Here is a 26,285-nt window from a genome sequence, read left to right on the forward strand (position 1 = left end):
TGATTTTTTAACAAAATTCTAATAAAAATTAAGTAAAAATTTTATTATAAAAATAGAGTCAAAAGAAGAATTTATGTATTAAAAATACATCTTGAGGGCCAGATGGTGAGGAAACATGCCTTACATGCAGTCAAAGTTTGATCCTTTGCATTGCATATGGTATCCCGAGCCATGCCAGGAATGATGCATAAGCACAGAGCCAGGAGAAAGTCCTGAGTATTGCCTGCTATGGTACAATGAAAGAGGAAGGAAGGAAGGAAGGAAGGAAGGAAGGAAGGAAGGAAGGAAGGAAGGAAGGAAGGAAGGAAGGAAGGAAGGAAGGAAGGAAGGGAGGGAGGGAGGGAGGGAGGGAGGGAGGGAGGGAGAAAGGCAGAATCAACCTTGTATCTTCATTGATAACTTTTCCTTCTTTTCTTTGGATAAAGCCATTACTCCATTTCTGCTGTCAAGCTAAGGCATAGATCATAAATTTATTAATTAAAAATAATATTGAGATAGTCATAATTATATATACTTGACCAAATATATATCTTCTTGTGCACTAATTTAAATCTAATACTGAATTGTTTTCTGTTTTAGGTAAACAACTATAGTTTAGAAGAAGTAACACATGAAGAAGCGGTAGCAATATTAAAGAACACATCAGATGTTGTTTATTTAAAAGTTGGCAAACCCACCACAATTTATATGACTGATCCATATGGCCCACCTGATATTACTCATTGTAAGTACCACGCTCAGTGTCATCTTTGATGAGTATGTCAAGTTTTTAAATAAGAGAATTTTACTAGAGATGACAAAATTCTTGTTTGAACCCTCACTGATTGAGTAGCCTATAGAAATGCTTCAGTGGCCAATTAACCCACTAGTCCTTACTTAATGTTTTGAAGTAGGGTTCCCTGATGATTTGACAAGTGTATCATTGTGAGAAGTCTTATTTGTTGTAAACAATCTCATTACAAAAGAGCAAGGGCAAAAGATATATATTTATATAGATATAGAGATATAGAGAGGTTGTTTCTCAAGTACATGAGCATGATAGCATTCATGCCATTTCAGTTTTTTAGTTCATATCTATAGTAGGTGGGTGGAAAATATTAAAAATACATACAATATAGCATTATGCTTATATCGGAAAAAGAAAATAATGCATTCAAATTCTGAAATCATTATTCATACAATAACTATCATCTTAGCTCTTCTATTGTATTTTTTCAGATAAAAGAGAAAATTATTTGTTACTATAGTAGTAGAGGGGTTCAGAATTAGTAGGAGAGGCCCACTACTACACAAGTTTCCTATTTTTATTATGTGAATGGGAAACATAAAGTTTTTGTCTTTGTTAGCAGTTCTTTTGGGTTGGAGAGATAGCACAGCAGTCGGGCTTTTGCCTTGCATGCAGCCAATTCAGGACGGATGGTGACTCAAATTCCAACATTTCATATGGGCCCCAGTCCTGTCAGGAGCAATTTCTGAGCACTGAGCTAGGAGTAACCCCTGAGTGCTGCCGGGCGTGACCCAAAAACCAAAAAATAAATCAGTTCTTTTTATTTTAATGTGAGTTTGAGATAATTTTATTGCTACCAGTAAGTTTGCATTGTGTGGTGTGGCCACAACGAAAACAAAAACAAAATAAAAACTTGCAATATCAGTTGTAAAACTTGAAATTTAGAATGTCTTAAAAATCTTATAGTTATTTAATTTCTCAGATTTAGATGTTTATCCTGAAAAAAAATGTAATGGTTAATTAATTTGGCTATCTAATCATTGCTAAATATTGCTTCTCTTAATAATATAAAATGTCCACCACCACCATATGCATTTTTTCAAGCATCTCATAAGCTAAGACAATCCTTGCCTTAGAATTTCAAACTGTTTTAACTTACAAAATTTTTCAGAATGGTCTTAGAACAATCAGCCTTGAGACTGTGAGCAGTTTCATGAAAGGCATGTAAGGTCAATGTCAAAAGAATAAAGGGATAAAACTCTATATAATTAATTCAAGAAATATATATAGTATAATTTCAATATGTAAAGATACCTTTATAATGTAATATGTGAGATACAAGGTAGATAGAATCATGACCTTCACTGGATAACTAATTCAGATATATATTTAGATGCTAGATTTGTTATAAAAATAAGAGTATATATACCATAAGGAAAATAAAAATAAATGACTTTGAAGCACTTCAAGGAAAAGGATAATGGGTTAAAAACTGTCCTTGATATATCAGAAAAATATTTATGAATTGTGATATCTGAATTGTTTCTTAAACAATGGACATGATCTTAACTACAGATAGGTTGGAGGGCAAAAATTATAGATGGTTGGTATATTAGAACAAAGGCCCAGATTCCATGAATAACATATTTTACTTTAAGACCATAAAATCTATGCATGAGGACATTTAAATAAGTCAATCTTACAAGAATGGCAAAAGAAAAAGGTTATATCCAAAACATTGGTAGTAATGAAGCATTTATGTAGAAACAACATGACATAAATGAATTTCTTTATATATAAAATTTATTTGAAGAAATTCAACATATAAATAGCCTACTTGACAACTAAACCTCAAGGAGCTCCCAAGCTAACAAATTCTCACAGGTAGATTGATGCATAGGCTTAAACCTTTATGACCTCCTCAGAATGGAGGCAGCCCAAATTTCTTTCTCTTCCAAATAGTCCTTGTAGCAGCCAAATTCAACCTCCACTGACCTATAAATTGTCCAACTTCACAGCTCCAGGGGCATGTGGCTACATACCTTCTCCAAATTTTACAGGTCATACAGCCTAGAAGGAGCACAGAAAATCTAGTGAGAGAGTTGTGTAGAAGCCCATCAATTTTAATTAGCAAAATCATTAACACAAAAAGGCTCAACCAACATACCAGTTCAGTAAATCTTCAGACAATGACTCATTACATCATTGTGAAACATAACTGTTATCAGAAATTTGCTTTTATTGATCTATTTCATAGATCAAGTTCCATTTGCCATATTTTTTGTATCAATCAATATGAAGTAAATTTGTTTGTCCCTGCTAAAGGATCAGGCTTGAAGAATGGATGAAAAACTGTGGGTATTGGTGGAGGAAAGATCACAATGGAAGTAGGATTGATGGTAGAAGATAGAATTTCTGAAACAACTCTACTTTGAATGGCTTTTTAAATCATGATACTTAAAAACAAAAATAATTGAGAAGAGATACAGATGCAAGAGACCCAGTTGGGCTATTAGTTGGGAATGAATTTAAGTTGCACAGAAGGAAAAACTTTGGAGGTGGGGAATAGAGGAAAAGGTTCAAATTCTTAGACTTTTTAAGAATGAGCATATTTATTTTATCATATTTTGTAATTTAAGTTTTATCAAGAATTTTTATAAAAGGCTCCTCAGAACCTTTTTAAATAACTAAATATTAATTATTTGAAGATATTACAATTTTGGAATTAGAAACAAACATTTTTATTTCAATGTAAAATAATATATCTTTTTGGAATATGGCTCTCCAATTCTTTCACTCAATTATTTTAACTGCTTTTATAGGTATCATTGTTGTTACCTCTTCCTTTTCTAAAAAGTCATGGCTTACATATACTGAATGTAAGCAAAATCCCCGATTTTGGAGGTCAAGAACACTCTTGACATGTGGTAAAGACTTTCTATTTTTAATAGAATTTAGTGGTACACAATTTTTCACATAACATGTTTCTTGTTTTCTACATTTTAGCTTATTCTCCACCAATGGAAAATCATCTACTTTCTGGCAACAATGGCACTTTAGAATACAAAACCTCCTTACCACCCATCTCTCCAGGAAGATACTCACCAATTCCGAAGCACATGCTTGTTGAGGATGATTATACCAGGTCAGATACTTTTGATTCGTCAATTTTATTTGTGATCACTAATCATTACCATGAAAAAATCATACTTGGCTAAATTGATGTTTATTGCTTTGAAGGCTAGTTAATGTTATGAAATATAGTTCAGCTCTTGTAGTCCTGCATCAAGAGAAATCTTATAGAAAGATTACTTACTCTATTAAAAAGAAAATTATAGATTCTTTGCTTAGAGATAGATGTACACTATCAATTACATTTCAATCTATTAATAATTTTGTTATCTAACCCAGGTATCTTATTTCTGATTTTAGGTTTACCTCTAAGAGAGGTACTTTAGCTATTTATAACATTATAGCTTGAGGAAATAAAGCGATTGCTATGGTACACAATGTAAGATGTAGCATATCAATATTCTACATAATATTAGCACAAGAGTCAAAATTAACATCCTGATCACTTTGATTCTAAATACCCTGTACACAATCCAAAGATTACCTTAAATACAATGGAATTGGAAGTCAATAAATTATCCCAGAGTATAGTAATTATAGGTGGAAAGAAAAAGGGGAAACTAATGCCAAATAGCTTGTATTTAAAATATGACATTAACCCCACAAGAAACAGGATAAAAGTTTTAAGACAGGGCATATTGCTAATTACACAAAGTCTAAAACTAAATTTAGTGAGAATGCCTTTGAAAAAATCAAGTGTTACAATTTCTAGAGAATGCCAATGGATTTTATTTATTGGTCACTAGTAATGAGTCACTATTTAATGTTGATGAATAGATAAATAAATAAGTATATTCATGGACTAATCGCATACATATATATGTTTTTCTTCTAATTATCTTTTTCCAAGGTAGTTTATATTCAATGTATTTGTTATAATGATGCAAAAATGTTCCAGAAACTAGTCATCAGACTACCTCCAAAGAAAGCAACTGTAAATCTGCAGATGAAACATCCTCAGATAAATATATATTCCCTTAACTATGTGATTAGAATCATATGCAAAGACACAAGTGGAACTTGACTTCAGATTATCATAAGTTACTATTTTACACATTGCTCTAACTCTTGTTTTCCTCAGTGAATCATACTTATACTTACCGTATTTTCCGGCGTATAAGACGACCCCCTAATTTTGCAGTTAAAACATAGGTTTAGGCCTATATTCGCTGTATCAGACAGAACTTTCCTGGGCTGCATGTGTTCCTGTGCTCATTTACCACAGTGAGCCAATCACAACAAGCAAAGGTTCAAAGGTTATGCTGTAATAGACGTCCTCTCTGACTCTGGCCAATCTGAACAGGCTTTTGAAAGTGTAGATTCGGGTCCAGAACATTGTCTAATTTGCATGCATCAAAAGCCTGCTTGGACTGGCAGAGTTAGAGAGGTGGTCCGAGCAGCTTGGCAGTGATTGGTGAAGGATCGAGTTGGAAAATTTGTTTTGTGGCAATATTCAGACAATTTACATTTAGTGGCATATTGAAACATTTTTCGGGATATACTTGGCATATAAGATGACCCCCGGCAGAAAATACGGTAAATGGATAGTACATATAGATTTATAGCATTTTGTCTGAATACTTGTGAGTACATAAATGATTTAAAAAACGAACCTCTTTTGGTTTTATCTAATAAAACTCGTCTGTTAAATGAAGCATAATAAATATCAATGACATCTATTTTTTTTAAATAAAGGAGGTATGAAGAGATAGCACAGCAGGTAAGGCACTTGCCTTGCACACATCCAACACTGGATTGATTTCCATCAACCTCGACCCAATTGTAAATTGCACAGGAATGTTCCCTAAGCACAGAGATAAAAGTAAAATCTGAACACAACTGGATAAAACCTCAAAACCAAACAAACAAAAAGTAGATATTTCTAGGTGTTTAAGTTTTTTCAATTACACCTATATATGATTTGGACTTTTTAATTCACTTTCTATTTCTTCCCAAATTATTGAAAAATTTTGTACTCATTTTTGAATTTCACATTTGCTGAAGTAGCTTTTTACATCTTTAGTCAAGGAATGAAATGTTTCAACGCTGCAAATATGCATCTGTGATGCACATCAAATATAAATTCCTTCCTATGTTGAAGCATCTAATCACTATGCTCTTAATTAAAATTAGGGCCTGAGCAAAGATAATTCCCATGACTCTCTAAAGAATTATGTAAATATAGGCACCTTCATCCACCAGAGCATGATATATTTACTCTCGTTCTATTGCTGACATTTTATATTATTTTCATTTAACTTAACCCCATAATGAGGTAGCATTATTAAAGCTATAAAAATTGTTGGCCTTTTCTGGGGTTTTGGTTTTGGTTTTGGGGTCGCACCGGTGGGCCATATGGGGTATCACCGTCCATCTTGCATCTGCTGCGTGCTATCTCTTCAGCCCCTTTTCTGGGTTTTTAAATACACAATCTATTTAATCCTTTCGGAATTCAAAGATGTTGAAATGGAATCTCAAAGATATTTAGAAACTTAAGATGGTGCTTAGTTTAAATGGAGAAGCGGCTTATGCCTCAATTTTAAAATCTTGGCTTTTATTTTTATTTTGGATTTTTGGCCACATCCATGACGCTCAGGGGTTACTCCTGGCTATGTGCTCTGAAATCGTTCCTGGCTTGGGGGACCATATGGGACGCCAGGAGATCCGACCGTGGTCCGCCCTGGGTCATCCGCATGCAAGTCAAACGCCCTCTTGCTGTGCCATTGCTCCGACCCCAGTCCTGGCTATTATTAAGAAACATTTAAAATAGTTTCCCTATTGGGGCCAGAGCAATAGCACAGCGGTAGGGCTTTTGCCTTGACCGTGGCTGACCCAGGGTTCAATCCCAAGCATCGCATATGGTTCTCCAAGCCAGGAGCAATTTCTGAGCACATAGCCAGAAGTAACCCCTGAGTGTCACTGGATGTGACCCCAATACAAAGAAAAATATTTCCTATATAAAATTGAAAATCATGTCACATAATACTGTATTTATGTTGAGAGCGAGTCAAGAGTTTTGGTAAGCTTGAGCTAAATCAGTGTTGAGATGTACCTCTTCCATTGATTCAAACAAATATATTTTTATTATTTATAGATTTCTGTAGGTAACACCCCCAGCATGGGCACTGGGCCACAGTCAATGGACATGACAGATAAGTGCTTGAGTTCAGCAGTGTCATAGTCAGTTCAGAGTTTTCAGAACCATCAAAGCAACATAAAGCTTTGCTGGAAGGCAGGCTGAGAGCAGTGTCCTATTGGAGGAAGACTGAACTCTGCTCACTCATGCTATGCATGTGACCTATTCCTTGGGCTATCATTATGCCAATTGAGAAAATCATTTAAATTGAAAATCTCAAGTTTCTTTATCTGTATTATGTAAAGCTGTATCAACTTCACTTAACAGGTTAACAGTGAGTAAATGAGACAATATAGGCAATGAATTTAAATAGTGCCAAATATATAATGAACTTTAAATGCCTGTTAATTATTTAAAATGGGTATATAGATAATTTTATTAATAATTTATTTAAGCCCCATGGTTACAAAGATGTTCATAACTGGGTTTCAGCCATAAAATGCACACATACCTTAAACCAGTGCAATTTTCCCACCACCAATGTCCCTAATTTCTCTACAACCCCATCCACTGCCTATCTTCAAGACAGGCATTGTATTTCTCTATCATTGACATGGTAGCTGTTAATGTTGTCATTTCTCTATTTGTACTTACCAATCGTTGTGGTTAGCTTGATATTATGGGCTTTTCCTTCCAGCCCTCATCTCTATTTTTGATGGGTAATAATACTATACTGTCTTTTACTTATCTTAAATTTTACAGTTGAGTGAGACTATTATGTGTTTATCTCTATCCCTCTGACTTATTTCACTTAACATAATAGTCTTCATCCAAGTATAGGCAAATTTCATGACTTCATTTTTTTCTAACAGCTGCATAGTATTCTATTGTATAGATGTACCATTATTTCTTTAGCTACTCATTTGCTGTCAGGCAAATGGGTTGTTTCCAGATTTTGGCTAATGTAAAAAGTGCTAATGTGAACATAGGAGTGCAGATAGCATTATGGTATTGTGTTTGTTTCCTAGAGTATATCTTTGGTAGTGGTATTGCTGGATCATATGGGAGCTTAATGTCCAGTTTTGTAAGGAATATTCATATTGTTTTCTAGAAATGCTGGACTAGACAGAATTTCCACCAGCAGTCAATGAGAGTTCCTTTCTCCCCACATCCATATCAGCAGTGGCTGTTCTTGTTCTTTTTGATGTGTGCCAGTCTCTGCAATACATGTGTATTTCTTCTTTGAGAAAATGTGTTTATTTTGTCTCCCCATTTTTTGATGCAGTTAGATGTTTCATTGTTAAGTTCTATTAGTACCTTGTACAGCTTAGATATTGGCCCCTTATTTGATGGGTATTGGATGAATATTTTCTCCCATTCTGTGGGTGACCTTTTTGCCCTAAACACTGTTTCCTTTGAAGTGCAGAAGCTTCTCACAATGAGATTGATGTAATTCCATTTGTTTATCTCTGCTTCCACGTGTTGAGACAGTGGTGTTTTCTCATTAAAAATACCTTTAATTTATATATGATGGAGAGTTTTGCCTATGTTTTGTTCTATACACGTTATAATTTCAAGTCTGATTATCAAGATCTTTAATCTATTTTTTAGTCTGACAATCAAGATCTTTAATCTATTTTTTTTTTTTTTGGTTTTTGGGCCACGCTTGTGGACGCTCAGGGGTTACTCCTAGCTATGCACTCAGAAATTGCTCCTGGCTTGGGGGACCATATGGGATGCTGGGGGATCAAATCACAGTCCATTCTAGGCTAACGCTGGCAAGGCAGACACTTTACCACTGTGCCACCACTCTGGTTCCTCTTTAATCTATTTTTATTTGACCTTTGTGCATTATTTGAGATAGAGCTCTCAGTTCACTTTCTTACATGTGGCTGATCTGTTGTCCCAGCACTATTTGTTGAAGGACTTTCCTTCCTCCAGTTTGTGTTTATTACCTCTTTATCAAAGATTAATTGATTGTATGGATGGGGTGGGGAGTCACACTCTGAATACTCAATCTATTCCATTGATCTGAGGTTCTGTCTTTATTCCAGTACCATACTGTTTTAATGACTATTGCTTTTTGGGACATTTTAACATTGGGGAAGTGATGCCTCCCATATTTTTTTCTAAGGGTTGTGTTAGCTATTCTTAGGTGTTTATTGTTCCAAATAAATTTCAGGAGTGTTTGATCCACTTCTTTGAAGAGTGTCATGGGTATCCTTAGAGGAATTACATTAAATATGTATAATACTTTGAGGAATATTGATCTATGATACACACATATATGTGTGTGTATGTATGTGTGTATATATACATGTATACATACATGTATGTATGTATACACAACTTGCTCCTTTCAGTGCAAGTCTACTCTTGTTAGGTGTATTCTTGTTAGGTTTCAGCCTATCAAATGGTTACAAGGCACTGCTGAAGTCTCCCACTATTATTGTGGTGTTATTGATATCTTTCTTCAGGTTTGTTGCAATTGTTTAAAATATTTTGCTGGCCCCTCATTGGGTGAGTATATTTTAGGAGTGTGATTTCTTTTTGTTGTACATATCCCTTAATTATTAACAAATGTCCATTTCTGTCTCATAACATTTTTTAGTCTAAAGTCTGTGTCATCTGAAATTAGTATGGCCATTCCAGCCTTTATAAAAGAATTGTTTGCTTGAATGTTTGTCCTCCAACCTTTGAGTTTGAGACTGTATTTGTTCTGACTATTCAAATATTTCTTATAGGCAATAAAATGTTAGATACAGCCTTTTGATTCATTTTTGCCATTCTGTGTCTCTCTCTTAACTGATGCATTTAGTCCATTAAACTTGAGAGAGAAGATTGGCATGGAATTTAGTGTTATCTTTTAGCAGGAGTTTGGTGTATCTTGTGATCTGTCTTATCTTAAAGTAGATCTTTCATTTTATCCTTTAAGGCTAGTTTTGAGTCTGTAAAGTTTCTAAGCTTTTTTTTTTAATCTATAAAGCTGTGTATCCTTCCTTCAATACTGAGTGTAAGTCTGACTGGGTGAAGTATTCTTGGAGATGCATTAATTTTTTTGAGTTTTGTCACTATATTCCACCACTGCCTTCAGGACTTGATGGTTTCTTTGACAAATCTGCAGTAAATGTTAGGGATGCTCCATTAAATGTAATTTCCCTTTTTGATCTTTCTGATTTCAGTATTTCATCCCCATATATGGGGTTTTCATTATGACTAGGATGTGTCTGTGGTGCTTTTCTTTGTATCTTTTTTTTTTTTTTGGCTGAAACTTTTTGGGCATGAAACTTTTTGGTTGCATATACTCTTTAGCTCTGGAACTCTCTGAAATGTTGCCATTGGTTGTTGATACTTCATGGGGTTTTCTTCCTGTGTCTCTGATACTCCAATGGTTCTTATGTTGTTTCTCTTGATTATATCAACTACTTTTATTTTCACCTGTTCATATTCTTTGAGTACTTTCTCAATGCCTGGTCATTTGTTTTGAGACCTTTTCCAATCTCCTCTTTGTATGGAGTTATTATGCAGTTCATCTTACAGCTCACATCTATCTTTAGCCACTGCTATTTTGTTGGATAGGCTTTTCAGTGAGGTTTTCATTTTGCCTACCAAGTTTTTCAGCCCTTTATTTGAGTTTGAAATTTTCATATTTCTACTCTCAATACTCCTGATTTTTATTTGTGGCACGTTCAATTTGTTTCATGCTTTCTTAGAGTTCTATGAACAACCTTCATATTTCTTCTCTAAAGTCCTTATCTGAGAGGCTAAATAGATGGTTGGTACTTTTTGGGTCATCTGAGTTACTATCTTCCTTCTCTAAGCATGATGGAGGCCTGTGTTATTTTTCTATTTCATCATTGTAGTGTGATAATTTCTGTTCTGTGTTGGCATTCCCTGACTAGGAGGATTCTGTCCTTCACCTGGGAACTGCCCATATGGCTTCCAGCTCCCAATGCCACAGGGTCTACCACTATGACCTCTTGTATCTGGGATGCAGGTTCCGCAGTTTTGGGTCCCCTTCTTGGATTCTGTCCTTCGCTTGGTTGCTGCCAAAGTGGCTCCTAGTATATAGGTTTTTTTTGGTTCTTTTTTTTGGAGGGGGTCACACCTGGCAGCACTCAGGGGTCACTCCTGGCTTTATGGTCAGAAATCGCTCCTGGCAGGCTCAGGGGACCATATGGGATGCCAGGATTTGAACCACCGTCCTTCTGCATGCAAGGCAAATGCCTTACCTCCATGCTATCTCTCAGGCCCTCTTGGTATATAGATTTTTAATCTAACTATAGGATCAAGTGGGAAGTCTTTATAGATAGTGTCATTTGGAGAGTTTATTTCTTCCATAATGGTATGCCATTCTTGCCCTTTCATGTTCACTGGAAATATTATCCTGCTAATAACTGCATGAAGTTTTCTAGATGTCTGGATTGTGCTTGGCTTTATAGATTACTGAGGTAAACTTGCATTGACTTTTATTTTGTTCCTGTTCATGTGAATATATCTCTTCCTCATTATCCCAACATTGCCATTTCTCATTTGTACTTTGCAGTGGGGATTGCTGAATTTACTCTCATGTTTTGTGCTGTGGGCATTGCCGTGGGTCACAGCTATATTTGGATCAAAGACATTTTTATTATATGTATTGAGTACTTCCTGACAGTGACACCACATTAAGAATAAAAAAGTCATAAAATATCTCTAAGAACTATTACAGAGGGACAAAATTAAAGTAAATTATGAGTCCCCAATGTCTATTCATGTGAAGTTTTCCACAAAGCCTCAGTTATTAATTATTTTAATTTTTGGATTATGTTTTGTGCTCAAAATATCATTTATTTAGTGAAAAGGATGATTACATGTTCTATTATGTCCTTACTTACAAAATAAAAAATTGACATTTATCAGTATTCCTATATTAAATAAAAGTTGTCTATAATATTCCAAAATGTGGAGACTTCTAACATAACAAATATAATGATCAATTTTGTGAAGTGATCTGATGTTACCTTGCTAGCAACTCAAGAGGAATTTAGTTAATATGTATCAATAAATTTGAATTTTAAGTGGAATAGAATATAATATGACACTGAAAAAAATTTGAAAGACACTCAATAATTGAGTTGATCAGAGAGCTGAGAAATCTGGACATACGCCTGTGCTAAGGGATAGTGTATGGAAAGACATGGAGAGTGTGAAATAAAATTAAATCAATTGCTACAGTTGGCCCTAGGTCTTATAAAAGGAAATGGTAAACTTTTAAATTATCTTCATATTCCTGTTATTTCTCTCATAAACTGATTTATGATCACCATATTAATTTAATTTTAATTTAAAATTTAAAATTTAATTTAAAATCAACCATATAACAAATTGTAGATATTTTTGATAGTACTCACACATATGCATTATTCGGGCAAAGCAGGGTTGTGAATAGCAAAAGTTTAAGTTACCCCAATCTAAGTCAACTTTCACAACTTACTTAATTTTAGAGAATCTTTAATTTCTTGTCTGTAAATTTAAATAAAATTTATTCTAATTTATTCAGAATATATTAGGTTTAATAGTATCAAGGTCTTTAGATAGTTATGTAAATCTATCATATCTTTATTGTTTTCTTTTGTTTTTGTGGTGCTTGGGTTCAAACACAGAACCTCACACATAAATTCAAGTACTCTACCACTGATTATATTCCTGGATCAATTAGTAATTTCTGAAAGTGTTATAATAACTTATACTTCAGAACTACTTTGTATTTTCCTAGAATATTAAAACAAAGGATTATATCTGTATTGTTAGGACTTAGGCCAATGAAAAAACATTTTTGTAAAATGAGAACCTTTTATTTACTTATAATACAATAACATATTAGATGCTTTTATTTACTACATATTTATGTTATAAGAAATTGTTCTTTATTTGGGGTTCTATTCACATTTGTTAGGAAAATTCTGCAAAAAACTAACATAACATCAATTTGAAGAAAGCTATAGTGAATTAGCTCAGATTTTTAGTTGATTAATAGAGATGTCTGCATATAGAGCCTTGCCTTGCATGTGTGAGACCATGAATTTTGTCTCTGGTAACACACACACGCACTCACACACACACACACACGCACACGCACACACACGCACACACACACCTTAAACCCTTAGACTGATAAAATAAATGAGCTTTCCATGGAGAGAGTAAGGGAGGGGGAAGCAAAAAATAAATAAAAACTAATGACAGTGTTAAAGGGATATTTGGTGGCTGTGTAATGTGATAACATTTCATGGGGTTTTTTTTATGTGTGTGTTTTGTTTTGGGGCCACACCCAGTGATGCTCAGGGGTTACTCCTAGCTATGCGCTCAGAAATCGCTCCTGGCTTGGGGGACCATATGGGACTCTGTGGAATCGAACCGCATTCTGTCCTAGGCTAGCACATGCAAGGCAGAAGCCTTAGGCCCTGTGCCACCGCTCTGGCCCCAACATCTCAGATTTAATGCATAAGTATTAACTATGTAATTACATTGCATCAATAATAATGATTTTAATAAGATATAAAAATAGTAGAAAGACTACTAGATTTTTTGTAAGTTAGTAGTCATTGTATTATAGTTATCTGATCTTTGATTATTTTGGAAACAAAGCTATTTCAATGAAATTAAAGATTTTAGTTTAAGAAATTAAAGGTCTTTACATTTGGAAGAATCATAAATAAACAAATGGTCTTTCTCCATTTGAAGGGAAATACTTGCCTTTCTGAATGACCATCATGATTTATTGCCTTTCTCTTTGTAGCATAATTTGTAAGTAGGTAGTGAAACAGATTTAGAATCCATCTTTCAATTGGAGTTCTTTCTTTCTGTTTCTCTAAGTTACGTTTGTTTATTTCTTTCTGGAATGAAATGGAGGCAGAGTGGTGAGAGTAAGAAGGGAGCAAAGCACAATCAGTGATCATTAACAGGAAGAAAAAATATCAAACAAAGTCTTGAGGCAAGAGTAAATTCTGTAACTTTTGGGACTGTGAAAGTATTTAGCTTAATTCTAGAGACATGGAAGAAAAAATGATGAAAGTTTCCAGGAATATTTGGCTTAGAACATTGTAGGAAATAATAAAGTTTTGCTATCATTCTAAATGCATCGAGAATCTATTAAGAAGTAACATTTTAAAAACTAAGAATAAAAATTACCTCATTTATGTCAAGAATAATCTGTACTATGTAAAGTAAAGGTATCATTGAAGAAATAAGAGGAAAGATCATGAGATCATGATACCCAGAAGAGTGAAGCATAAGGGAAGAACAGTTGAGGAAACTGAACAGTATTTTATAGTATACTCAACAGTCAATATTATTAGAACAGAAGCAACCCTGCTGTTAGTCTATTTTAAATCAGATGGTTTCTAGAACTTCTATCACCTATAAAATTGGGGCCGGGCAGTGGCACTAAAGGTAAGGTGCCTGCCTTGCCTGCGCTAGCCTTGGACGGACCGCGGTTCGATCCCCCGGTGTCCCATATGGTCCCCCAAGCCAGGAGCAACTTCTGAGCACATAGCCAGGAGTAACCCCTGAGCGTTACCGGGTGTGGCCCAAAAACCAAAAAAAAAAATTATTTTTATGAGATACTTCTGTGTTTTTCACTGTTATTGATTTTCCTTTAATGTTTAACTTTACAAACCAGAACTGATTAAGTGTTAAATCACTGTTTATTTTTTGTACCTATGTGCACAGAGAAACAGGAAATAAATTTATTCTCCTGATGGACCTAAGGGATAATATAAACTTTTCTGCTGATGGTAAAAAAATAATAAATTTAAAATGAAAACTTAGAAAAGATATTTGCTTGCCTTAATGTATAAATAAATATTCTCATTAGAGATAAACTTATTTTTGTTTGTAGTTTCTTTGAAGTGCTCAGTGCTTCCTCCTTACTTTGTGTTCCAGGGTAAGTGTGCAAGAGTTTGTGGAACCATATGTAATGCTGATGAATGATCCTTGGTTGTCCTCAAGATCAACTTAATATTTTCCAAAATTTTATAGTAAAATTGATGTACCAGAAAGGTTTTCTAGGTGTACACAATCACTAGGTATAAAACAAGGTTTAAGTTTATAATACCCAAGACTGGAAAGCACTGAGATAAATTATACAAGCTTGTCAGTTATTAACTTTGGATAAGTCATGCTTTCACTTTAGTTTGATAGAAAGTGTTATCTGATTCTCTGAAAGTCTATTCCTATTTACAGATGGTAGAACTTCATCCATTATTAAAGTACTGTTTCTATAATGCAAAGTTAATAACTGACAAGCTTGTATAGTTTATCTTAGTGCTTTCCAGTCTTGGGTATTTGTAAACTTAAAGCTTGTTTTATAACTAGTGATTGTATGCACCTAGTGTCATGAAACCATATCTAGATGAACTGAAAGTTTCTTGTGTTCTCATAAGAAAGATATTCTTTTACATGTTTTTGTTGGGGCCAGAGTTGTGGCGCAAACAGTAGGGCGTTTACCTTGCAAGCTAGGGCGGACCATGGTTTAATCCCCTGGCATCCCATATGGTCCCCCAAGTCAGGTGCAATTTCTGAGCTCATAGCCAGGAATAATCCCATAACATCACCAGGTGTGACCCAAAAACAAACAAAAAAATACTTTTCTCATGTGCATGAAGGAAATATTGTATTAGTTCTACTCATACAGTTGACAGTTGACATTGCTTAGAATTGAGACAGCAGAGAAGAGTGGATGAGTCCTAGGGCTGCCCTATTTATGTTTCCACACAGATCACTTCCTAGTTCTGTGACTTTTGGTAAGTTATATAATTATCTTTCAACTAGATTTACACACTTATATAAAGAGCCACAGAAAAATATATTGTGACAATAAATCGACTTATATATGAATTGCTTAGGAATAAAAGTAAATACCTTGAAAAGTTAACATTATTAATGCCTTAAATATGGACTAAAAATGACCTGCTCAACAAATGGAATGTGTTATTGTAAGCATCCTTCATGGAATGGAATATAGTAACTGTATTGCACTTGCTCAAATATAACCCCTGTTCTTTTGATACATTTATCTTGTAGAGATTATTATGGTTTTATACAGAAAGTATAAAAGTATATCATTAGCTATGATAAGGATTTTTATTTTCATAACTACAGTAACTATCCAATACCATCTGTGATGAGAATATAATATAGATTCAGTGCAGATATTTTCTTTTAAGGGAAGTGAATTACCAATCAGTGCTTCAGAGGCCAGAACTTCTTGGTGCATGGGGTACTAAAATGCTCAAGGTACTATGTGGTACTCGATATAGAACCAGGATTGGTGGTGTTGCTTCCAATTCCCAGTGTAACTAAATTTATTTTATTATAAATATATTCTAAATATATGCTATTAATATATTATAGATATATTCTATTATAAATATATTCTATTAATTCAAAATTTTGTAGATACATAAAAGTATCCTGTGAATAATTTATTGATTTCTCAATACCTGATGCTTTAAAGTTATTTCCTTAAAATACTGTAAAGCATAGCCTCAGCTTTTCACAAGCTAGTTGATATGTATTACAAAACTGGTATATAACAGATATATTAGCACTAAACTAAACTATCATTTTTTGAGGGGCAACAGGCCAAATACCTTCAAAATGAGACTGGTACTGTGTTCTATTTTTGAAGTAAAGTATATAAAAATTAAGATAGTATGCTAATAATACCTATACACAGTAGAGATGATATTCATAGACTGGTCCATAGACTGGTCCATAGAAGGACCAGTCTTTGTCACAAAGATGAAAGAATGCTGTTAGGGCAGAGCTGGAACATCTTTAACAAAGATAGTTTAAAATGATTACCCTGGACAAGAACTGGGGACTAAAAAAAGATAAAGTGATAGGCAAGATACCTCTTCTGTAATAATATAACAAGCAACAGTGCCTAAAAGGAAAGAAAGAGAGTGAGAGAGAGAGAGAGAGAGAGAGAGAGAGAGAGAGAGAGAGAGAGAGAGAGAGAGAGAGAGAGAGAGAGAGGAGGAAAATGTCTGCCATAGAGGCAAGTGCAGGGAAGGGCAGAAGGGAAACTGGCTACATTGGTGGTGGGACTAGCATATTGGTGTTGGTATTGGAATGGATATTATAATATTGTATAGGGGCTGGAGAGATATCACAGCACTAGGGCATTTACTTTGCACACAGTTGGTGAACAGATGATGGTTCAAATCTCAGCATCCCATATGGTTCCAGTGCCTGCCAAGAGCGATTTCTGAGCACAGAGCCAGGAGTAACCTTGAGTGATATAGAGTGTGACCCCCTCCAAAACAAAACAAAACAAAAGGTATTACAAAATTAAAAAATTATTGTATGATTGAGACTAAATAATGAACAACTTTGTGATATGGGGAAATGTATACAAATAGATAGAAGTGGGGGAAATTATTGAGACATGACTGAACCATTAAGTGGAAGCCTTAAAGGGTATTTTCTCTTTATTGATGGTGGCTACCATAACATATGAGATTGACTTACATAAAACATGAGGTATGATTTCTAGACCAATTACTTTAGTTATCATATTAGAAATACAAATAGTGGGGCCCGGAGAGATAGCACAACGGTGTTTGCCTTGCAAGCAGCCGATCCAGGACCAAAGGTGGTTGGTTCGAATCCCGGTGTCCCATATGGTCCCACTTGCCTGCCAGGAGCTATTTCTGAGCAGACAGCCAGGAAATACAAATAGTGGATATGCTAATATGGAAACTAACATGTCTTAAAGGAAGCTTATTCAAGTATGTTAAGCTACTATTTGCACCAGGAAATCTTTTTTTATTTCAACCAAAGTGAAACTAATTATTTTAAGGCTGACTTTATCTGTTATAGTTAAATACTACAAAAATATGTAGCATTATTTATGTAACTTTTAAGTTAGGCAGACATAACTACATAGCACTAGGCCTAAGAATCTCATAGAAGAGGGACCAGAGAAATAATATAGTGGGTAGGGTACTTGCCTTGCAAATGGTTGACCTGGGTTTAATCCCTGGCAAACAATATGGAACACCATTAGAAGTAAAACCTGACCACCAGGTGTGACTTAAAAACAAAATCTTATACTTAAAAAAAAAGAATTTCATAAGAGATAATTATTGTACATTTATCATTATTATTGTGAGAGGTGAAAATTATAAATAATTCTTTAATTGATGTTTTAATTCACTTTAATAGGAAGAATTTATTTGTCACTTTCAGGGATAGTTAAAACAAAAAATGTTATAAAAGTGGACAGTAGAGGTACCCCTGTAAAAATTATTAGTGACTTATTAACCTTTTCTTTTACATGCTTGTGTATATTTACAAACACATTATACACATAGCCTGAATGACTGTCAAAGTACCTGTTATCACAAAGGCAACAGAGGTAGGAGTTTAGGTCATATGTACATTTTAACTAAATGATAGCAGACATGCATATGGGGGGGGGCTATGGCTTAGCTACAATGCACATGCCACCTATGTGAGGGCTTAGTTTGGATCCTTGACATGCACATAACTCACACACATACACACACACACACACACACTCTCTTAAAAGTTGATTCATAATTTTGCAAATGTGGGTGTCCACTTTGAAAATTACCCTTGATAGGATTACAATTCCTGATTGACTTCCTGCCATTTCTTACATCATAAGTTTCAGTATGTGAGAAAAATGCAAGAAAGAGAGGTGGAGAGGAGTGCTGGCCTTCCATGTGGTACTCAGAAGACTGAGAACCTTTCCCAGTGATTTTCAGTCAACTGATCAAACAGTTCAATGTGAGAGACAAAGTACAGTGCTGATTGAATCCTGTGATACCTGTTATCACTTAAGCCACCCAGTGATTGTTGGGGGTCTTCAGAGATGCAGTAGATGATGCATCCAGAGTTAAGCTATATACTTTAATCACTGTACTAGCCTTTGGTCCAGTGAAGTTAGCATTGATATCAATCATTGTCAATAAAACATAATAAATGGTACCATAAAAATATTCCATTCCAAAAACATATATTATAAATACACATAAAATTATAACATTTTTCATTATATCATTCACCATTTTCACCTAGATAATATTATTAATCTATATCATGAAGCATACTATGTCTAGTTATTTTGCTGAGTAAAGATTGTTTAGATGGAAAACAGATAGAATAATCTCTAAATGTGGGATATAAAAAAATAAGGTAAAGGAATAATAAATGCCTAGGCAACTTGTTGTCAGTAGAAAACTTAACATAGGCAAGGAAAGGGGCCCGAGATAGCACAGCGGTAGGAGGTTTGCCTTGCACTCAGCCAAATCCAGGAAGGACAATGGTTCAAATCCCAGCACCCCATATGTGCCCCTGTACCTGCCAGGAGCAACTTCTCAGTGCAGAGTCATGAGAAACCCCTGAGCCCTGCTGGGTGTGACCCAAAAACAAACAAACAAAAAGCATAGGCTAGGGAAGGGAGTGGCAAAAGAAGTGTGACACTGGGACAGTGCCATAGAGAAGCAGGCACTCTGGAGGAAGATGTACTGCTAGAATGTTTTTAAGTATGAAAAGAAAACCTGCCACTAACAGTTTTATAAACCACAGTGTCAGAAATAAATTTTTCAAATAAATACAAAGAATCTCCATAAATTCTGTTCTATTTTTCTATTCTTATCCTCAAATCCATTTATTTCTCCTGATATTGTTTTATACCTGATTTTTTGTATTGCCCCTTTCTCTGGATTATGTTTCTTTCAGATAAATATCTAGTTTTCTACTTACTAATCAGTATCCTTCTTGGTTGTCTTACAGATATCACACATATAACATTCCCATACACACACACACACACACACACACACACACACACACACACACAAAATCCACTTGCTATTTATTCCCAATCAGTTTTTCTATAGGAAAATATGATACCAAACCAAAAGAAAATTCAACCAACAAAAACAGCCAAAAATAACAAAATTATAATTGAAAGGCAAGGAGGTTTGAGGAAAAAAACTATTCAAAGTATGGTTCATCTAAAAAATAGAAATGAATGTGATTATGAAAATAAAAATGTCAGATACTAAAGCATTATGATAAATTATAGGTTTGGTAAATTGTACAGAAGAAAGGATTGTGAACTTTAAGACATAGCAATCGATTTCATTTGGTAAAACAGAAAGTGACAAAAAAAAATTCTAAATTGTAATGATCTGTAGCCCCCAAGAAAGTAGAGGTTGGAGTACCAGATGCTCATCAATTTTAACATTTTATGAAAAATTTTATCATATTATCATGAGTTCAATCATTAAAAAAGATATTATGAAGGGGATATATTGAAATATACTGCTTGTCAGAAATAATGTAACACAGATTAATAGGATGATATCTTTAAACTACAGGGAGGCTGAGCCCAGGGTCTGTGGCCTGAGCAACAGCAGAATGGAGCTGTCATTACTAAGAAGGGAGCGGCTATGGAAGGACAGGTAGGGGACAAACATCAAGATGTTTCTATTCCTCCTGAAAATGTTAAATATGTGTTTGTGTGTAGGCAGCCAAGTTGAAATATTGATTGGATTGTGAGACTATAGTAATTAGCAAATCTGAATTCATTTTAGCTCCAGAACCTATGATCCTCACCATGCTATTAAAGCTTATGGAGGTATTAGGGAGCAGTTAGCCAAACTCCATAGCCTCGTTTTGCTTCACCATGGAAATAGTATTATTAGCTTTAAGGTTTATAAAATCTGCCTTGTGATTTACCTATAAAAGTAAAAACTAAAGCTGTATTTAATACCTTCCCAGTCAGTACTTATTATCTAGTCAGAAGAGGTCATTAGCTTTTCTGGGGCAGAAGGAAAGATTTCAATATTGTATGATTTCAGTTGTTAAAACCTTCCACTTCTATATTAACATCAGATCCCAGATGATTGACTTAATGAACATCATAAGTTCTTGCTGAATGGTATTAACAGTCTCTGTATGTATGTGTACCTAGATGGGTAAACATTTAATAGAAACCCTCACCTTGATATTTTTAAAAATTAGATTGACCTTGAAATAGAAGGATGCAAGTTCTTTCTCAGATAGACTGCATCCTAATGGAAATGCTGTCAACAAATCTATTGGAACCCAATATTTTTTTCTTTTTAATCTTTTTCTCTGAAGTCTCATTTACCATCTTGAGGCAAGGGATGAAGGCAGAATGAAGCAGCTGAAATAAATGTGATAGTCAGAGATTTCAAAGCCAATTATGTGAGGCCTGGCTCCGAATTTATAATAGTGTAAACACATCCTTTGAGTTGTTGAGAGCTGCACAAATACTTTGCTGTTTTTCATTTAGTTGCTATGACACTATAAAAATGAGCAGAGAAAGGATATTATACCACGTCAACAGATTGAGAATAAGATGCTAGAAAAATCTATGTATTCCCCTTCAGCAAAGGGAAAGCAAGTGACAAATCCTAAATTCCCAAATCCAAAAGAATGATGGCATCTTGGTTAAAGGCATACATTTTGGAGTCAGAGTAATTTTGGTTTTCACAACTTACTAGCTCTTTGACTTTGGATGAACTATATCAACTATATATAATATGTACATTATAGATAACTATATATCTGCCCCTCAAATATATTGTTCTACTATTTTATTATTAATAGTAAAGAAAATAATCTTAGTAAAACAATTTGAACAGAGTCTGACATAAAATGAGCTTTGTTAAGTTAACCATGGTTGCTGGTGTTATTATCATTACTAGTATTAGAAATCTTGACTTCTGGTCCAGGAAATTATGGTAATAATAGAATAGTTTGCATTTGTGATTATAGTTATTAGTATGTGAATATTAGAGTTATATTAGAAAGTGAACAAAGGGGAATATATCTTCAATTAGTCTAATAAAACCTAAATTTACACTATATTTGCACTTGTCTTACAAGGTAGGTTTGAAGACTAATTGCCGATGTTGTGATGGTTCCTTTCTATTTCAATGTAATTTAATATATTGTTGTTAGTACATATTGATCCTAATTTAAAAGAATATATTAAATTAAGACCATTTTATAAACAATATATAAATTATGTCGTGTTCTGTATATATCTAATTGATTGTTTTGTATTTACAATCATCAGAACTCAGCTACTAAGTAGAAACTGTAGTTGAGTTGGAAATTTGCTGTGAAAATGTGATATCTCTGGCTAAAACATATAAAATCTTCTCTAGGACCATTCATTAATTTCTGTAGCTTAGAGACATGTCATTGACTAATTTCTGTTTGCAGATGTTAGTAGAGATCAGTGAGCTAAGTATTAATTAACATTTAACGGTGTGATCTTTGCAATCTCTAGTGCTGACAGAGATTATACAATTTAGTAATGGGATTAATTAATATCTTTCTCAAAAAGAACTGATCTGCTATCAAAATTGCTTTCCAAAATGACAAACCCATCAGTAAATTGAGTCTTATTCACACAACATTCTGTACCTCATCCTAGATATATGGAATTAGTTACCTAGAGACAGGGTTTGGGATACAATAATTAGCTCACAGCAAACATTCTCATAGATAATTCTGGTGCACAGGTGGTTTGGGGAATTACTAGCTTAGAATGCAGTGAAAATGCACAGACAGGTATTTTTTCTCATACATTTTTGTGAAAACACAAAAAGATCCTAGGTCACTGACAGAGTTCATAAAAAATGAAAAATAAGTGACATTATTGATGAGTAAGCGTTGCTAGACTCAAAATTTACTCAGTTATGGGGCCGGGCGGTGGCGCTGGAGGTAAGGTGCCTGCCTTGCCTGCTGCGCTAGCCTAGGACGGACCGTGGTTCGATCCCCCGGCGTCCCATATGGTCCCCCAAGAAGCCAGGAGCAACTTCTGAGCGCATAGCCAGGAGTAACCCCTGAGCGTCACAGGGTGTGGCCCAAAAACCAAAAAAAAAAAAAAAAATTTACTCAGTTGTAATTGGACTTTTATTCAAAGTCTAGAATTTATAAATGGAAGTGATGTATTTTACTCCTCTAACATACACTTTTGTAAAAAGAACGTTGCTTTCTTTTACTCAAATTATAGCTGATAATCAACTTCTTTCTTGCCTGTATGTTCTTCTTAAATTCTTCCTCTTAAACATCTTCCTTTTAAATAATCAATTGAGGACTCACACTTTGAAAAAATAAAACTCAAAACAGTTTTTGTCAGAAAAAATTTCTTCTTTCTCTTATGTGTCACCCATCTCAGCATAGAAAATGTAAAAGTTTCTTATTTACTTCAAAGATAGGGAGAAAAATATGAAGAGATCAATACCCTAAACATAAATTAATATTTAATACACGTGTTTGTCCTTTAGTAGGTGCCTATTTTATGGCATAAAACACCATTTTGTCAACTAAAGTGAAAGTTCTGACATACAGGGGTACATATATTGCACATTGCCATATTTTTAGATATATTTTTACTTCCTCCCTCTGTGCTTCCAGCTTATGCTTTAACCAACTTAATCATAAAGCTTCTTCTGTTGCCCATTCTGTTCATGCAAAACCTTTCACAAAAGGTACACATCCTGTAGCAATCTGCATCTTCATTTTTACATATCCAGATTCATGTTTTATGGTCAAGATGCAATGATTCTTTCAGTATAATTTTTCTTGCTTCTCCCAATGGATATCTACTGCTCTAGATTTGAATTTTGAATAATCCATCTTTTACTGCCATCATATTAAACCAATTTTAACCTAATTTTATTAAGTACATGCAAAGACAAACTACCTACCCACCAATCACACTAACAAAAACATTTCCTCTAAGATAAAGTGATGTATAAAGGAAATATCTAGAAAACTTGTATCCTCTATACATCTAGATTATTATGTTGCATAATCAATGATTTTCTGAATATCTGTCATCTGGCAGTAATTTGCTAAGTCTCTTTATATTGCATCTCATTTTAATCTTATAGATGTTTTAGTGGGCAGTTTCGATTAAACCATTTTCTAAATAAGGCTGCCAAGACTGAGAAATTTTAATAACTTCTCTTGATTGTCACAACTAAGTGATAGGATAACATTCAAATCCAGATCTTGTGGCAGAAAGTTAATTTTCTTTCTCAAATGTCCATAGCCTATTTATAAAACATAAACTTTAGTGTTGTTTCTGCAGTGTCACAATTTAGATCATTACTTCACGTTTTCTAAATTCAAAAAATGCATGCTAAATAAATAAGTGGGCACATTAGATGCAAAACTTGTGAATTTGTTATATATAAATATATATGTAGATATATATATATATACAATATACCAATTGGTATACAATATACCAAATATATATATATAACATTTGGTTCACATCTTTTAGTGCTCAGGCATAAAGTTACTTCTATCTTTTGCTCCCAAATCATTCCTGGAAGTGCTAGGCTATATCAGTAATCAAATCTGGTCTGGCTGTGTGCCAGGTAAGCACCTTACTTACTGTACTATTCCTCCTACGCTTGTTATTATTTCCATAAAGATACTTAAGCTAGCTCATAATTTATCTTAAATCACCTAAAACTTTAATGGAATCTTTTTAATAGCTAGATGTGTTTGCATATTTGAATATATGAGATTCTGAAAATTTCAATAGCAGATATCAGACAGGAGTACCTGTTAAGTCATCCAATTATTAGCCATAATCAACTATTCACATTATTGCATTAGCATTTTTGTGACCTTGTTAGTGCCTATGTATAATACTCCCTCATGAATAAAAAAAGTACTATGTTGGGGGACATTATGTTTGCTACTTTTTAGTAGTTTGAGAGAATGTAGATAGTTGAGATCCAGTACAAAGTATTAGTATTTCTTTGAGGAAATGTCTGTTTATTTCTTCTCCCCATTTTCAGATAGGGCTAGATGTTTATTTCTTGGTTTTGGTGGGTTTTGTTGTTGTTGTTCTTTGGGGGCCACACACAGCTGCACCAAGGGATTACTTCTGGCTCTGTGCTCAAAAATGACTCCTGGCAGGTTCAGGGACAGTATGGGATGCCAGGGATCAAACACAGGCTTTCTGCTTGCAAGGCAAATGCTCTATCCACTGTGCTATTGCTCTGGCCCCCTAGATGTTTATTTCTTGCTAAACTCTACAGTACCTTGTATATCTTTTATATTAATTCCTTATTAGATGAATATTAGGTGAATAGTTCTTCCTATTCCTTAAGTATCTTTGTATTCTAATCATTGTATCCTTTAAGGTACAAAGCTTCTCAGTTTAATATAGTCCCATTTGCTTATCTTTGCTTCCACTTGCTAGGCCATTGGTGTTTCATCCTTGAAGATTCCTTTAGCTGCAATGGAATGGAATGTTCTTCTGCTCCAGAAGATATGCTCCTAGGCATGGCCTCCATCTGTGGGTGGTCCACAATCCATTTGGTAGGGTAGGTCAGATACCTCTGCCTATGACTGCTTGTCTCAGGCCTAGGCCTCCAAAATAAATTTATCTTAATAAATTTATGTGAGAATTAAGTAAGAAACAAAGGTAAGCTAGTTTTGAAGATAATTTTAATATCTACAATTATTAGAAGGATATGTACATTTTCCTCTGGATCAATTAAAAAGTGACAGAGACTGGCACACATCACAAATAAAAAGAACAATCAGTGCTGGTGGGAATGTGGAGAGAAAGGAACTCTTATTCAGTGCTAGTGGGAATGCTGTCTAGTTCAGCCCTTATGGAAAATAATATGGAGATTCCTCAAAAAAAAAAAAAGACTTGAAATTGAGCTCCCATATGATCTAACTATACAACTCATAGGGTTATACCCCAGGAACACAAAAACACAATACAAAAATCCCTTTCTGTAATATTTATTGCAGCACTATTTAAAATCGTCAGAATCTGGAAATAACCAAGATGCCCTTTAACAGATGAATCACTAAAAAACTGTGGTACATATACACAATGGAATATTATACAAAAGTTAGGAGAGATGAAATTTTCCTATACATGGAATCTATCATGCTGAGTGAAATAAGTCAGAGAGAGAAACACACACAGAATAGTCTCACTGATATATGGCTTTTAAGGAAAAATAAAAGACATTATTGAAATAATTTCTAGAGAAGAGGACTGGAAGGACCAGCTCATGATATGAAGTTCACCACAAAGAGTGGTGAGAGCAGTTAGAAAAATAACTACACTGAGAATTATCATAACAATATCAATGACTGAGAGAAGTAGAAAGTCTGTCTCAAATACAGTGGGGGTGGAGATGAGAGCACTGGTGATGGGAATGTTACACTGGTGAAGGAAGATGTTCTTTTTATGACTGAAACCAAACTACAATTATGTTTGTAATCACAGTGTTTAAATAT

General features: G+C 34.3%; 1 protein-coding gene across 15 annotated transcripts in view; it reads left to right on the forward strand.

Annotated features, from left to right (window-relative positions):
- Nucleotides 1-26,285, forward strand: part of DLG2 (discs large MAGUK scaffold protein 2) — a 2,242,830-nt gene that overhangs the window by 1,746,866 nt on the left and 469,679 nt on the right. For 9 of the 15 annotated variants that reach the window (XM_049780036.1, XM_049780021.1, XM_049780023.1 and 6 more), the window contains 3 exons: nt 580-724; nt 3,734-3,872; nt 20,336-20,419. In XM_049780036.1, the coding sequence (XP_049635993.1) occupies nt 580-724; nt 3,734-3,872; nt 20,336-20,419 (368 nt within the window). The remainder of the gene's footprint in view (nt 1-579; nt 725-3,733; nt 3,873-20,335; nt 20,420-26,285) is intronic. The other 6 variants (XM_049780035.1, XM_049780032.1, XM_049780025.1 and 3 more) reach the window with 1 other exon arrangement.

Source organism: Suncus etruscus, chromosome 9 (assembly GCF_024139225.1).
Source record: "Suncus etruscus isolate mSunEtr1 chromosome 9, mSunEtr1.pri.cur, whole genome shotgun sequence".
Taxonomy (NCBI): Eukaryota; Metazoa; Chordata; class Mammalia; order Eulipotyphla; family Soricidae; genus Suncus; species Suncus etruscus.